General features: G+C 41.1%; 3 protein-coding genes across 7 annotated transcripts in view; 1 reads left to right on the forward strand and 2 right to left on the reverse strand.

The window, feature by feature from the left end:
- 14-3-3zeta (tyrosine 3-monooxygenase/tryptophan 5-monooxygenase activation protein zeta) overlaps positions 1-1,092 on the reverse strand; it is a 30,145-nt gene extending 29,053 nt beyond the window's left edge. The window contains exon 1 of the mRNA XM_076426533.1: positions 935-1,092. The gene's annotated coding sequence lies outside the window, so the exon portion shown is untranslated. The remainder of the gene's footprint in view (positions 1-934) is intronic.
- Positions 1,093-1,390: 298 nt separating this feature from the next.
- Rplp0-like (ribosomal protein LP0-like) lies at positions 1,391-2,843 on the forward strand. Its single transcript, XM_076426535.1, has 4 exons — positions 1,391-1,550; positions 1,907-2,211; positions 2,279-2,515; positions 2,589-2,843. Exons 1-4 carry the CDS (start codon positions 1,523-1,525, stop codon positions 2,745-2,747), a joined length of 729 nt encoding a protein of 242 aa, XP_076282650.1. The 5' UTR covers positions 1,391-1,522; the 3' UTR covers positions 2,748-2,843.
- The window catches only part of Lpin (phosphatidate phosphatase LPIN), a 50,768-nt gene continuing 35,919 nt past the window's right edge, over positions 1,427-16,275 (reverse strand). For 2 of the 5 annotated variants that reach the window (XM_076426489.1, XM_076426488.1), the window contains exons 2-11: positions 14,316-15,178; positions 13,240-14,229; positions 12,873-13,012; positions 12,601-12,800; positions 12,349-12,528; positions 11,136-11,669; positions 10,482-10,813; positions 9,694-10,197; positions 8,816-8,919; positions 1,427-6,764 (exon numbers count right to left, since the gene is read on the reverse strand). In XM_076426489.1, the coding sequence (XP_076282604.1) occupies positions 6,611-6,764; positions 8,816-8,919; positions 9,694-10,197; positions 10,482-10,813; positions 11,136-11,669; positions 12,349-12,528; positions 12,601-12,800; positions 12,873-13,012; positions 13,240-14,229; positions 14,316-14,504 (3,327 nt within the window). In that variant the 5' untranslated portion in view covers positions 14,505-15,178 and the 3' untranslated portion in view covers positions 1,427-6,610. Of the gene's footprint in view, positions 6,765-7,849; positions 8,422-8,815; positions 8,920-9,693; positions 10,198-10,481; positions 10,814-11,135; positions 11,670-12,348; positions 12,529-12,600; positions 12,801-12,872; positions 13,013-13,239; positions 14,230-14,315; positions 15,179-16,275 lie in introns of all 5 variants that reach the window. The other 3 variants (XR_013009179.1, XM_076426490.1, XM_076426491.1) reach the window with 3 other exon arrangements.

Raw genomic sequence — 16,275 nt, forward strand, 5'->3', positions numbered from 1 at the left:
TGTAATATACGGATGGTTAGGTCACGAGTCCCGTGGTATTTATCGTGTTGATGGTGTGAACGCGATATCGAAAACACCTCTGATCGGTTCGCTTGTCAAAGGGCGTGTACTCTGTGCCGCAACGCGGAGACACGTTGCTACGATGGAACGCGTCGCGTGTCCCATGGTTTATCGTGATTTCAAGCGTAAGCAGGTCGGATATCGTCCGTGAGAGAACAAGAAGAATCCGCCACACGGTGTGTACGTCTTCGTTCTCTCCGAGCGGTACGACGAATCGTAAGATAAAAAAAAATCAATCGGCAAAATGTCGAACCGATGGTACGCGGCGGCGGCCGTCTTGGTGAATGGTATTATAAAAAATTAGGAGGAAAACGTCGAACACGGGAATAAACGTGAGAGAACAGTAGCCATGCGCGGTATAGGAATTTGCGGAGAAGGGAAAGCGAATCGTTTGAAATATCTTACAGAGCGGACAAATGCGAAATACCATTGCCGGCTATGTAACTAAAATGGCGGCGAGAAAATTGTACGTTTAGGGCTGGCACGTTCGGTCGCGTGCGTTGCGGTCGCCGTACATTTGTACGAGCGGCGAACTTGCCTTTGCACGGTTCGGTATCGCACGGCAACTCGACAAACTTTTTTAAAACGATGATACGTTCGACGAGAACGACCAACCCGATGCGTAGATGCTATTCTAATGTCGAATCGAACAGATTCGATCGCCAGATTTCAACGAAATCAGTCGGTTTTGGCAGGTTATTTCGAGGGACTCGAGACAAGGATCGGTGGAATCGTACGGGCTACGGGGTTCACACAACTCGTCGTCGAATACGTTCCCGTATTAATTGGCGGCTGATATTTTCCGAGCTACCATGTTTGTCAGTTTTCTCAACTCTCGACACAACGTTTACGATTAGAACGAAAAAAGACTCACCTTTGGAGTGCTGTAAGCGGCCTAGAAAATCGAGGCTTCGGCGTATTCAACGGCTCCCGTCCACTACGATCTCACAGAGTGCACTGGCGCAACGAGCGGAAACCGCCATCTTGAACTGCGTTCACTTGACGCTTTCCGCCCATTCAAATAATATTCTCACGTTCCCGCCATTTCTCGAATCTGGTCGCAGCGATCCTTTCAATCTGAATCGTCGCGTTGATATTCGTTATTTTCGAATTACAAATATTATAAACAGTAAACTATGTTCTTAATTCTCGATTAAATAATACGTCCGACCGACATCTTTCGGGCACGGATAGATAAGAATCATAATTACGACATCAAATAGAAATATTCGTTGATATTATAGTGTATATCATGGTATAATTAAAAGAAACACGAATTTCTGTTTTTATTTATACAGAATAATGTTTGAGGAAGACAATTTAGTGGAAATTTGACCGGTGTCTGAGTACACCTCGCACGTAGCCATTTTGTTTGTGCGCGGCTGCTACAGCACATGTTTACCCTGTTTGATAACTTGATTGAATATTTTCTGTGTGAAGTAGACGACACTTTGCCAACAAAATGCCCAAGTCGAAAAGGGATAAGAAAAGTAAGGTTTTTCTACTTTGATATGTAATCTCCTTGTTTATATATTCTTTACATGTGTGAGGTTATCGAGCTAACCTAAATAACAGAACGATGTTTGAAATTTGTTACTTCTAGTGGATAGCGTAAAGTAAATAATCGTTCAATCTCTATTTCACAGTATCTCTTACAAAAACGAGATAAAACCTAATAGAACGATGTTTGAAATTTGTTACTTCTAGTGGATAGTGTAAAGTAATCGTTAAATTTCTATTTCACAGTATCTCTTACAAAAACGAGACAAAACCTAATAGAACGATGTTTGAAATTTGTTACTTCTAGTGGATAGTGTAAAGTAATCGTTCAATTTCTATTTCACAGTATCTCTCACAAAAACGAGCAAGAAAGGTCTCGTGTTGAAGCAACAAATCGTCGAAGATGTTCGAAACTGCGTCGAAAGGTATACAAAAATATTCCTCATATCTGTGGACAACATGCGCAACAACAAGCTGAAAGACTTGAGAGGAGAATGGAAGGACAGTCGATTTTTCTTCGGTAAAAACAAAATCATAGCTTTGGCGTTGGGAAAATCGCCGGAGAACGAAGTTGCTGAAGGGTTGCACAAATTATCTGCAGCGTTACGAGGCCAATGTGGTCTGCTGTTTACGAACAGACCTAAAAAGCAGGTGCGCATTTGATTTTTGCAATTCTATAAGTTAAACTGTCTAATTGACTGATTCCTGTCGCAATTAGGTGTTAGAATGGATGGAATCCTACGAAGAAGCGGACCACGCCAGATCTGGATTTGTGGTGAATGAGACCGTAGTGTTATCCGAAGGACCTATGCCAGAATTTCCACACAGCATAGAGCCTCATTTGAGGCAACTGGGAATGCCTACAGCTTTGCAAAAAGGTGTGGTTACGTTGATCAAAGAATATACTGTTTGTAAGAAAGGTCAAACGTTAACCCCGGAACAAGCAAGAATTTTGGTAAATATTTTCTGTTGCTTTCGTAAATTAAACCAATCATTATTACACAATTTTTCCTTTTTCCTTTTATTAGAAATTACTCGATAGACCATTGGCTACTTTTAAATTGACACCGTTGGGAGTGTTTTCAAAGAAACACGGGTACAAGCAGTTGGTCGAAGACTATCCTAAAGAAAACGAAGTAGAGGAATCTATGGATGTGGAAGAGACCGAAGAAACGGATGACACGTGAGACATGTGTCACCATGATAAACTAAAAATCATGTGAATTTGTATATACATATATAAACTCTGTATATCATGTATAAAAATTAATTTTTCACCCTATAATTTAGCTCTTTAAAGAACATGAAGTTTTCCTCCTTTTTTCTGAAAAACAATCGATACAGATAATGTTACAAGTTGTTTGGGTTTTCTATCAAAAATTTCTGTAATGCTTTTTCTTTTGTAATTTCTGTACTCTCGTCGAAACTCGTGTACCCATAATGTCGATACCGGCATATGTCATTATATTTTGGGTAATTGGAACATTATGGGTGAGCCGTGCACCGATTGCATAAATTTGTTCTAATTATCTTGATCCTTTTATGAGGTTAATTTAAACTGTCTTACCGTTCTACGTGCAGACCGTGTACTATTGGTGTTCGGAAACTTTGCAAAGCCAAGACCGTAAAGCTATATTTAAACTAAATTCCGATAAAATGAGCAGCGCGGCATCTATCAATTTTTCGAAACTATCCGAAAATGAAGAGGATAGGAGTCGTAAGATACAAAAACTGAAGCAAGAGGTACATTACTTTTTGTCGTTACGCGTGATAATTAAAAAGGGGCTCGTTTATGAAAGTTTATATAAATCTCGTTGCAGATTAAAACCCGTTGGCCAAGCAGAACATCGATAAACACGGAGTAATGGAATTATAGAGAAGAGAATCAATAACCTTGCCGATATTCTTGTATCTGTAACGCGGCAAGATAATAAAATGACGTTCCTTTAACGATTATCGTTTCGTCATCATTTCCAGGACTGCAAGGGTGCGGGACACGTCTTCTCATTTCTCGATAATACAAAGATGGGGTTTTTCAGTAGTCAAAAACGCTAGATAAAAGATCGATCTAGGGCGCTGTCTCCCTTTACGTTTACGAGGCGTAATTTGCATTATTCGGAAGCATAAAGCTGCGATTAATTCGTCATTTATTCTTCTGCTGGTTACAAGATATACGACGACTACTACAGATAGGAGTTTAGTTGCATCGTAACAGACAATATTACACCAATTATACAGAAACATGGAAATCACTACGTAGACAAGGTGCTGGCGATTGCACACGATTACCGATACATGAACGCTATGCGCTATTCAACACGAAAACGAAACAATGCATCGAATCGGTCAATTTAACCATTGGGGGGCCACGAGTCATACAATTTATTCGTCGATTCAAGTCTGTTGTCGCGCGAAGCTACTCGATAAATATCTCGTACGTTTAGACAAGCAATTAGGTTGCATTTATTACGAAAGAAGCATTCGAAAATTGATTTTAGCTATTGAATAATTGCCGTTCAAGAACCTGAAGATTTTTAAAGTTTAAGACTCGACTGTATATCATCGATAAAGGTATCAGGAACGATTTCGTACACGATTTCGTTTTACTCGCTTACTCGATAGAACACCTGCGTAAATATATATATATATATATATATTTGCGAAGTGTGTCGCCTGCGCAAGAGCATATAAAATTCCCACTAAAAAAATACGTGTATAAACAAAACTATAGATAGATTCAAATTTATTTGTACTATGTAATATCATGGTTAACAGAATAGATAAAATAATACTAGAAATGAAACATTTTCAATAACTTATAAAATACCGTTTCTTGGTCGTTAGAATTATATACACTCTTTACAAAGCACTAATTAACATACTCTTTAAACCTAAACGGATCGCCCGGGGCAATATTGGAAAAAAAAGACAGCATCGCGATTCTTGTTTCTCAACACTGTTTCGACTCTTTCCAAGGAACCGATCGAGTACGACGGTACAAAGTCGTATCGTCTGATAACATGATTACTGGTACTTTCGTTTGTACGTAAATATAATAATTGTATTGTAGTATATAATAGTTTTCTTCGAGTAGTAACAGTCCGAACGAAACTAAAAATACTATTCGAAACTCTATTCTTCTTTGGTTAAACGTAATTGTACTTTCTGTATCCTTCGATGGTACGAGCTAAAGATATTTATTATTGCAGGGAAAAGAAAGAGCGAACGAAAACGATATAAAGATGGCGTTGCTCTTGCCCATGGGTGTTCTTACTTTTTTTTTTAGTGGTTTTGTTGTAGGAAACTTAGGTCAACTTAATCTATATCCTAATTATATCGACGTGTACCTAGACGATGCATTATGAAAGACAAAGGTGTACGTAATGTGTATCGCAAAAAACGACGACGCGTTCTCGAAGTAATTCAGCGTAGGAAAGTACATCATACCCAGAAGCACAACCGGTTCTCTCCTTCGTGCGAATCACGAGCCCGTTTTTTCTCTAGAAATGAGATCTGATTGACCGTTTTGTTGGACAAGTATACTTGCTATACTTTCACCGAGATATATCACAATACACAAAAACGAGGTAAAGAGTCTAGGATACATATATGGCAATCTCACAGCACGCTAATTCATCAACAGAGATCTCGTATAAAAATAAATAAGGATTTCTTAAACAAAGTGTTCTCGATAAAACTAAAACTAAAAATAGCCATTACAAACTATATTACATACGCGATACGCTAGATCCTCGTGTCACAGAGCAACTATACGATTAAAACATTCTTATCATCGGTGAACTCGGACTAAAAAATGGAACGAAGCTTCTCGAGAAGAGCGAGCGGTAGAAGGGGCTTTCTGTTTTAGCTACAGTGACTCCCATTAATATTCGGACGCTCTAAAAAAAACGATAACCTTCTTAATATTGGACTATACGAATCGAACTTTTTTTCGGAAGCTAGAGCAATCAGTTTACTTACAGGATGTGAAAAGAAACTTTATCGAAAATTGCAATTGGTTGGAATTGTAGAGAAAAACTAAAAGATTCTTTTCACAACTTTTTTATGTGGGCCTATATTGAAAATTTTTAAAATACGTTTTGTAGATCTGTTTCAATTAAACATATCCTGGAAATTTCGTCGAAATCGGTCGACGTTGCAATGAGCTACAAGCGTTTAAAGATGGTAAAAATTGCAGATTAAGAATTTTTACTCTTCCAATATCTGTCATTTCTCCCCGCATCAACCGATTTCGATGAAACTTTCACAATGCATACAACCCACACAGATCTACAAAAGACATTTTTTGAAATTTCAATATAGGCCGGCATAAAAAAAGTTGTAAAATGCAACATTTAGTATTTTCTCTACAATTCTGGCCAAATGTAACTTTTGAAAAAATTTCTTTTCACATCCTGTAGCAAACTAGTTGCTCTAGCTTTCCAAAAAAGTTCAAATCGCATGGTCCAATATTTCAAAAGTTATGGTGTTTTTAAGAGTGTCCGAATATTAGTGGGAGTCACTGTATGTTACGTCGCGGTAAACGCGCCAACAACGTTATCAACGATCGCAAACGAGCGATCCGTTTCGTCAGTATCGAAACGGATGTGTAACAACGAAATCAACCTTTCAACCAAGAAGAAACGTGCCCTGCTCTCTGTACCCCGGTCATTATTCTTACATAATCGAGCGGTCGAGGAGGAAAGTAAACGTTCTTCCGTTCGAATATAATTGGAATGTGATCGAATCGAATAGAATAGAATCGTTAGAGAACAATGGCGAGAGATCGTCGATGTCGCGTTAGCGTTATATTTAGTGTTTTATCATTATTTAGTGTCTTCCGACGAACAGAACACACCGAAACGTTAAGCTTACGATCGCGTAGCAAACACATCGAGAAACAAGTTGCACCAAGCAACAACGCTATAGCCGATTAATATGTGGGAGTATAAAAAGTAGCTAAATACCGACGATCGTTTGTTTTTTTTGTTCTTATTACGAATAGATTATCGTTTTGCGCCGGTGTGAAACCACGTACACACGTTTATCCTTAGTAGACAGTCCGAGTTTGAGCATAAAGTTCCTCCAGCGACGCCAGTTCCGGTATCGGGTCTCGCCAGTACGCGAAATTGCTGAACTCGTCAGCGGCGTCTACCCTCCACGCTGGGAATAAATGGTCGACTATGTAGCTCATGTTCGAGTACCTGAAAAAAATAATGCAAACATACCTTTATAGCGATTTATCATTTTATTCGTTCGTCTGTCTGTCTGTCGGTCCGTCGAAGGTACAGTGACTTCCACTAATATTCGGACATTCTTAAAAACACCATAACCCCTTTTCAATATTAAACTATGCGATTTGAACTTTTTTGGGAAGCTAAAGCAATTAGATTACTATATACAGGATATGAAAAGGAATTTTTCCAAAAATTGCATTTGGTCGGAATTGTAGAGAAAATATTAAAAGTTGCATTTTACAACTTTTTTATAGAGGGTGGTCCACCTAAATATCTCCTCTAATTGTAGGGGTACAACAAATATTTTGTATGCTTGAAAAATACAACTTTTAGCATTTTCTCTGCAATTCCGACAACTTGCAGTTTTCTTCAAAAATTTTTGTCAAGTAGTTTTGTCTGTAGCAAACCAATTGTTCTAGCTTCTCCAAAAATTTCAAGTCGTGTATTTCAATATTAAAAAAGTTATGGTGTTTCTAAGAGTGTCCGAATATTAGTGGGAGTCACTGTATGTACAATGAGAGAAACGATACAGAAGGATCGAGTGAAACGTCGAGCTGTTCGTTAGAGAGATGCTATATCCTTCGTACACTAGGGGAATAAACATCGGATAAAATACACAGAGACAGATATTATCGTAAAAATCGTGATGATGGCGTGGGTCTTGAGATGCGTACGATGGTACAGCCGTTAGAGACTACTGGTTTCCTCCTGTTCGAGAACGATGAACGAAAAAAAACACACATTCATGTGACAGAGGTGTTAATGTCGAAGATTTAGTCTCGAAAAAAATGTATCGTGCACTCGGTGGGAGATACGTGCGATTCTCACGCAATCATGTACTCTGATCGTTTCTTTTTTTTTGTTGATGAATTCTACTTCCAAGAGAGCCTTGAGAGACGGTGAAAGCGACGGCGATCGATCGATTCGATGTGTGCGCGACACTCGGGAAGATGACGACGTTATTCGGACACTGTTGATGATGAGTGGAGTCCGGTGAGAGTTCGTGTAAGTGACAAAAGAAGCGGCTGCAGGACGTAACAACAAGTGCTTACCCTATAAATCGTAAGAAGACAGGTGTGGATGTTGTCGCATAACCAAACACATCATACAACACATGTACTAATGACGTTGACTTGAGAGACGGGACGAGTATAAATTTCAAGATGCCTCGCCACTCGACGAAGTTACGTGCTTTGGTTTTATAAACCCTCCCGCGCGCGCGGACTTTGTTTTCTTCTTTGTAGCGTATCTTTTGCAACAGAGTATCACTCTATGGAACATGTACGTGGACACGAAAGCACACGGAGACTCCTCGAAAGGCGACCGGTTATAAAAACTAGTTTGGAATCTATTTGTGTGTGGTATCGTTGTCTCCACGCTACGTAGAAAATACATTGTTCTATCTAATGGTTCCCGGAATGAGGTAGATAGTTAGCTGTTTCTACGAGACAGATTCCCGGGCCAATGCTGCACGATTAATGCTGCCTCGTGTGGACGTCGTTATCGCAACATGACTAAGTGGATCAACATTATAACACAGTTATGGTTGTGCCGCCATCAGTAGCAGTTTCGTACAGGCAGTGGCGGGAACAACTCATTGACGATATCGCACTGACACGCGTAGCTGGAAACACAGAAATATCCGTCCTATGAGTACATCTTTTTCCCCGAAAGAATCACCGTGTAGATAGTCTTCCCATCGAATTACTAAACTCCTTCGTTTCCGAAAAGTTTTGGTGGAAACGTAAAGAGAGCAGTCGCGCGTCCGGATCTATTCGTCTAGAAATGCGCTAATAGATGCGTTACAGATATGGTGATATACTAATGCGGCGACATGCAGTAATATCGTAGAAAGCATTTAATCGTTAACGTACTACCGAAGAACCGATACTGTCGTAACGCATATCGTTTTCCGGCTGAATATACTTGATCAGACTTTAATCGATCGAACACGAACAGCCGTGAAAAATTGACGAACACGGAGAAAATTCGTTGAAAAGAATAATAGAATTACTTACGAGGATTGGAATGTCTGCGTTAATTCGTGCTTTAATTCACCTCTGTGGTTTATAGTGAATATTCGCATAGTAGGAATTCCGACAGCCCGGTACGCCCATACATCCTGCAAGACGAACGGAAATGAGCAACGAGATTGGTCCTGTTCGCTAATCGTTAGACCGCGGATCTTTACGCAAAGGAAAAATTGTCTGCATAAATTCAATGTTGTTTCTTTCCTTAATGATTTTAATAGACGTGAAATCATATATTGACATCTTCAGATAAGCATGGGCCAGCAGCCCCCGATCCGATTTTCCTGATTCCTGTCTTAAAACATCGTTTTATGTCTAAAAAAACATTGTGTAAAATTTCATGTCTATCCCCACCGAAATTTTTTTAACTATCTTCCCCTGGGTTGACACTTTATTTTTTTTGACACTGTTCCACCAAACGGACACTTCTGAGATTTCTATACAATATTTTAGAATTTTTTGGTAGGTGTCAATCCAGGGGAAGATAGTTAAAAAAATTCCCAAAAAATTAATTAATTATTTTCAACTATAAATCATTAGCAAAAAATTCTGAAAAAAATCTCAAATATAGAGTGTATCTATATCTTTTGTTTGCCGTTCATCCCATGTCGATATCTTTTCTCGTTTCAGAGCAAATTGCATTTAAGTGCGCGAGAATTTACCTCAATATCATCCCTATCGGTGGGGGTAGACATTTTAAATTTTACACAATGTTTTTTTAGACATAAAACGATGTTTTAAGACAGTAATCAGGAAAATCCGGCTATACCCAACAATTTTGGGTATATTTTGCAACAATTTTCTATTACAATTAAATGCATAAAGATCCGCAGTCTGCTGATCACAGAAAAATAACAGTTACATACATTGATTCGATTTCCGTAGCCAGCGTAGAACGGCTTCGAGCCTTCTGGGAACAACGCTTGAATATCGCTAAGGCAGGATATTTTAAACTCTTCGGGTTTCTTCTCGATAACCTCGCGGTGGAATGCTGAAATCAAGCTCGTCGGATTGAGGAGGAGCGGACCCTCGGGTAACGATAGATCGCCCTGCTTGATGCTCGCCAGATATTCCCTGGTGACTCTGGCCTGGCCGATCGCTCTTGCCGAGAGATAGAGCAGCTTATAGCCGTTATTCTTAATTTTCGTGAATAATTGAGCAACTCCCGATTGAGCCCAGTCCTTGCCAACGATCGGCAAAATGTGACCCAGGACATCTGACTTCGTAATAGTCCCGTCGATGTCGGAGATGACGATTTTGTCGTCCCATCTCCATTTGTAAATATGACACTTGCAACGGGTCGTTCCTTGGTAAGCCGTGGTCACGCTGAAAACGACTTCGTTGGCCCCGTATTTTAAATTAAGACTTGCCTGCAAACAACGAACACGTTCGGAATAATAGAGCGTCAGATTTTGGTATCGGCATCGTATTAACACTAACCGTACCGCGACACATTGTTTACTTTTTAATTATTGAAATTATAAAGATGCTTCCATTAGAAATTATGCAATAAATTTCTTTATTCGAGCACGCGTTATTATAAAAATTGTAAGCAATCTAAAAAGATTCAGTCTTGGAATTTTTATAAAACAAAATGTATATATATCCGGTACGATTAGTGTTAAATTGCGGCAATAACAAAAGATACACATACTATTTGGACAGACGACAGTCTCAAAGTTTTACGATACTTGTCGGTGGATTCGTAATAAGGTCTTCGTTCCTTAGGTATTTTAACGCCCTGAGATTTATTCTGATTGCTATCGGAGTCTTCGCTGCCGCTGTAACCTTCGCCCTCCCTTTCCCGGTTTTTCTCGACTTCGACGCAACCTGTCGCGGCTTTGTCGCTTTCTTTCCCCATCTCGATCACGGACACAGCCTCCGTGATTTGATCGACATCTCTAGACGATGTTTCGTCGCCAGGTGTACTCTCCTTGGATTCGATCAATTGCTCCGGTGGTTGTAGAGCGGCTGTTCCTCCGTCGACTGTAATATTTAGGATGAGGCGTATTAATATCAGAGATCCCTATTCAAAACCGCGATCTCTAATCAATAGACTGTGGATCTTTACGCAAAATAAAAAATGTTTGCATTGATTGCAAGACACAGGAGCCAAATAGAAAATTTCCATTTAGCTTAATTTTCTTATTAAGCTGAAAATAATACACTGATGTCCTTAAATCTCTTTTCAACATGCCCATTCTTTTACATTATACGTACCCATTTTTGTCACGAATGCATAAAACCCGCAGTCTACTAATTAACATCGGTATCGTTCGAATTAACAATCGTGATAAAAGCATGTTACCTTGACTAAGCTCTTGAGGCTTTTTCGACGGTTGCGTGGAACGTCTCCACGAGAACCAGGAACTATAACCGCTGCGACTTTCGGGCTTGCCATTGTTTTCTTGCTTCTTTTCTTCGTGCACCGGCAGAGGCATGCATTGGGCGTACAGATTTTTTATTGTAGTTTGCGGTAAGTGTCTTTGGAAAGCAGCGTATGTTATCACAATTGGGCAAGCTGTAGTCCAATTGTAAAACTTTCCATTGATCTTTACGACTAGATTCGGATTCTCGTATAATTTCGGATCGGAGCATATGTCCTCGAACTGGAGCAAGTTCTGATGGAAAGTTTCCTTGGAAGGACCGTTCTCGGAGTCCAAACCGCCGCACAACGATAAGCTGACGTCCATGCTGTTGTCGAATATCGTATGCTTCGGTTCCTCGAAATCGCTGTCCAGCGATTTTGGCCTTCCGATGGCTCCCATTACGCTGTTCGGGCTTTGGGGTAAACTCGGTCCATTGCCCGATTCGGTGTCTTCCTCGTCCACGGCTTTTCTGTCTGGAGAACGACATTATGATCATAATAAGTTCTTTCTCGTTGTATTCAGCAATTTAAGAGGGTCGACTCTCGTTTCCAGGATTGCAATGCTCATTTTTAATCAAATTTCCCATTTTTACGTTTACGAGACGTTTACGAACCTGCGCGTGTAGCTATTTTCATAAGCCGAATAGTGCAAATTACGCATCGTAAACGTAAAAATAGGACTTTTGAGGGCGATTGCGGCATAGATTGATCTTTTATTCAGAGCTGTTGACTACTTAAAAAGCCCATCTTTGCCTTATCGAGAAATGAGAAGGCGCATCTTGCATCCTTGCAATCTTGGGAACGAGTCTACCCCTTAATAAGATAATTAAAAGAAGGAAGACATTTTTATTTGGCTCCTGTGTCTTGCAATCAATGCAAACATTCTTTATGTTGTATAAGGGTCATAGATAAGTTGCATTATTCGGAAGCATAAAGGCGTGTAGCTACTTTCACAAAGCTGCGACAGCTACATGCTGCTGAATAACACAAATTACGCCTCGCAAACGTAAAAATAGGACTTTCGAGGGAGACACCATCGCATAAAAACATTATCGAGAGATGAGAAGGCGCATCTCGTACCCTTGTAACCCTAGAAACGACTCCACCCCCTTAACGTTACATTTGAAACACTCTCGCAGCCAGTGATTTATACCTTTCACGGCAGTCGGGCCTCTGTGAGAAGAAGGGAAGTAGAGCGCCGCGACTTCAAGGTCCAGTTCGTCGGCGTTTATGTCGCGCAAATAAATTCCTTCGGATTCCGGGTTGTGTCTCACGCGAGAAGTCTTCTTCATGAAGGAGAACATTCCGCTGAGCATGGAGCGATGTGCTTCTGCTATAATCAAACCAATTAATTTAGCAAATCGAACAGGAATATGTATAGATAGCTCGAACGTAATTGACTAACTGTTGTTTGGCTGATTAACCGCGTTCGACGAGTTCAATGAATTTCTGTGGGACGCGTGCGCCGTTTCTGTGAGACTCGGCAGCTCGCCCCATTTCCAACTCTGCTGAAGATCCTCTCCTACCGTGTTGTCTTGCGTGATCTTTCGCATTTCGAACTCCGTGTCGGACTGGATCGGCGAACATGGTCTGGAGTCCTGATTCCTGTTCGCATACGATAGTAATTAATGAAAGGGACATTCGTGGTCTCGAGAGAAGCACGATGTTTACGCGTACTTGGTAACCTCGGTGTCACTGAAGAAATGGAAGTCCGTCTCCGGCCGAGTTTCAGACGGCTCTTGCATCGGGGCGGAAGGCTCGGCAGGCGGCGTGCTCTTCTTCTCCATTTCCGGAACCGGGCTCGGTCCCTTCAACATCTTTCATACAATGTTTATATTAATATACCAGTCTCTAGAAGGACAACGTCACCTCCTTGCACTCCAAACAAATTAATTAAAGAATGATAACAGAAAATATATATTTATAAGGGTAGATTGAAGTAGATTGAAGTAATTTTGAATGTGAATGGGCCCGTCCAAACTGGTTCAGGTCCGTACAAAGCATTAGGAGTGCGAAGAGTTGAATTTTATTCCGTGGAACTTACCGGTTCGACGACAGGGTCGTCCTGAATGGACACGTCGTTCTCGCTAACTTCCGTTTGACTGCTGCTGCCGTTGCTAGCCTTCCTGTGGGATCCCTTCTTCCTCATGATGCTCTTCCTTTTCCGCTTCCTTTTCGTGGAATTGTTACTCTTGTTTTCCTCGACCGTTTCATCCTTCGAGTTTTTCTTGCTCAACGACGAGTTCGACTCGTCGCTGGACTTCTCTTTCGCGCTGCTCTGTACGTCGTCCGTGATCGGTCTGAAGTCGTTCTTCACTACGCTAATCTTGCGAATCCTATCCGAGGAAGTCACAGCGACGAACGACTTGGGAGTCGACGCGGTAACTGGACGAGCCTCGACCTCGTTCATACCTTCCATGTCAAAGATTTCTTCAACATTCTTCAGTGACTCTTGCTTCTCCTCTTCCTTGTCTTTCCAGTCGCTCAACAACGCTATCTCAAACTTGTGCCTCTGTTCGACCGGTAACTCTGGGAAGTTTTCCTTGAACAATCTGTCCTTGTCTTCGTTTCCCAGAGCGGAGTATTGTTCACGAATCAACTGCTGTTTTTGAAAGGTGGATATATTGCCAAAATTCTCTTTGAACATCTTGTCTCTTTCCTCCGCTGTCAAAGAAGCTGTTTCGAGCCACTTTTCTCTGCGCTCTGCAGGAAGATCGGAGAACTCTTCGATGAGAAACTGTTCCCGTTGGTCCGGAGGTAAAGCGGACATCTGATCCCACTTCTCTTTCTCTATAGACAGAACCGATTCTAGCAGAATCTTGTCTCTTTGTTCTCGAGGCACTTTGGAGAGAACGTTGAATCTGGATTGCGGGAAACATGCATCGTCTTGAATGGGGCCGCAGGCCAAGTGAGGTGGAATCTCTATGTCGGCTGGAGATCCATCGGAGCCAATTTCTTCCACGAAGAAAGCTTCTCCGGAGTCTCCCAGCTTCATGTGAATCTGCCTCGGTTCTCCGTTGATCTCTATGTCCACCTGCGAATGCATCGGCAAGAGTTACCTGATTGTTCTTCGGAGGAAAACGATTGGAGAGAAGAAGTACGAAGAAATTTGAGACTCACCACTTTCTCCCTGGAGCGGAGAACACCCAGTTTTCCGAAACGCACGTGAAAGGGCGAACAGGTGAACGATCCATCGGGCTGCTCGACGACGACGACGTCGATGGCACCGGTGAGCGTCGCCGCGTTGATTTCATTGTAAAAGTCTCGAAAATTACTAATAAACTTACCAATATAGTTCATGCTATACATGTTTGTACCGACTTTTGATCAGGTTCGTTCTCGAAAAGGGTGCACTCGACGGTGAATTCGACCGCGACGATCGAACAACCACTTTTCAAACGAAATCGACACACGAGACGAAAGACACACGATTCACCGCGTTGTACGTTCCGAGATATTTACTTAACCATGTTGGAGAACCGAATTTCGACGGCATCCAAGTGGTTCCGCGAGGTGCAACGATCGTCGAGGAGAAACTGCGACGAGGAGGCGATCGCTGTCCGATGAACTTTGAAACCGAATTTTCGAGGGCTTCGCGATTAAAGCTATGTCACCGACTCGGAACGGTCGCGAACTGTCAACGAATCGCCGGCGGACTATCGCGAAGAAACACCGAGCGTCGATTTACGACGCGATCACTGTGTTACACTCCGTGGCGTGAGAGTAGACGATCTACGAAGAAAGCGAACCCTCGGTGAGAGGATATTCGCCAGTCGAACCGAAGGGAGAGCGTATCCTTTGTTCCTGGAAGGTTCGCTGAGAAATCCGATCAAGCACCAGCAGACGGTGGTCCAAGTTGACGTTAGAACCGATCACGTGGCCCGTCTCGGCCAATCACAAGCTCGATGCGCGTCGCTCGATAAGACGCGTGCCGTCACGTGACCCAGTCCGATGTTTACCGCGCTCTTCGAAACGCAGCGAACCTGCAAAGTAAACGGTAAATGGTAAACGAATGCCATCGGTCGTAACGCTCAGGAGAAAAACATGAACTTTGTTCCAGCTTTCGGGTGACTCATCGTTTTGTCACTACGTTTTCTGGTATCGGCTTGTTATCGAAGGTTTCCGTACAATGCCAATCGATACGGTTACACAAAAATAAGAGTCATCGTGCGATGTGCACACCGGGTATGTATATACATACGTGTGCGTTGTTCCGCGCAAGCATCGCGACGCACGGTGGACCGGATCGAAGAATTTAGGGACATTTCACCGTAAAGTTGACGTTTTGAAATTGACAACTGATTGTCCTGCTTTGTTACGGTCTGCAGACCTCGAAAATTAAGAAATTAATAAAATTGAATAAATATTTTAGTTACGAACATTTGACATTTGATTATTCAAAATATTGTTTGCGTTATCAATAGACTGTGGATCTTTATGCATTTGTGAAGAAATCGATTGGGTGTAATATAAAACAGTAATAGATTTGAAACATTCAAGAATGTTGTAATGTTGCTTTTAATGTAAGAAAGTCGTTAAGGGATGAAATCAATTTTTATGTTATTCCTGCTTCCCACAATCCATGCAAAAGATTTCTGTGTGTTTTTTATTTTGCGTGAAGATCCGCAGTCTAATTAATAAATATATCGGTATCTAATCAATTGCTAAACATTTAGGTATTGTATGAGGTATTATACCAATTTCATACCCATAAAATTTTTCTTTCTAGATAAATTTCTAGATAAATTTTCCAGTTAAAATAGCTCCGAGTGCAAAGGGTTAAAGTTGAGCGTTATCAAAGTATATTTTCTCTTGTTTTTTTTTTGTATGATATAGAGCATTCCTTCCCAATAAGAAATCATATATTTTTTAGTAATTACTAATAATGAGTAGCTACATAGTAGCAGGTGCATATTTAAACGGGAATTATTGGCGAATGCAGCTGCAAATTATGTTGTAGCGCAAAATTGCGAAGCCTTCAATCAAAATCAACGTTTCATGACATCCGTCATTTGTTTTGATGCATCTTTCAATTGTTAGGTTAACCCAGTGGCGCACCCAGGATGTAATCTTCTAAGAA

The sequence above is a fragment of the Lasioglossum baleicum genome, chromosome 6, assembly GCF_051020765.1.
Source record: "Lasioglossum baleicum chromosome 6, iyLasBale1, whole genome shotgun sequence".
Classification (NCBI taxonomy): Eukaryota; Metazoa; Arthropoda; class Insecta; order Hymenoptera; family Halictidae; genus Lasioglossum; species Lasioglossum baleicum.

Excerpts from the sequence above, each read along its gene's own strand:
- Rplp0-like (XM_076426535.1), top strand. The coding sequence starts at position 1,523 with ATGCCCAAGTCGAAAAGGGATAAGAAAA. Across the intron at positions 1,551-1,906 it reads GTCGAAAAGGGATAAGAAAA|TATCTCTCACAAAAACGAGC; the intron begins GTAAGGTTTTTC and ends TCTATTTCACAG. Across the intron at positions 2,212-2,278 it reads CGAACAGACCTAAAAAGCAG|GTGTTAGAATGGATGGAATC; the intron begins GTGCGCATTTGA and ends TGTCGCAATTAG.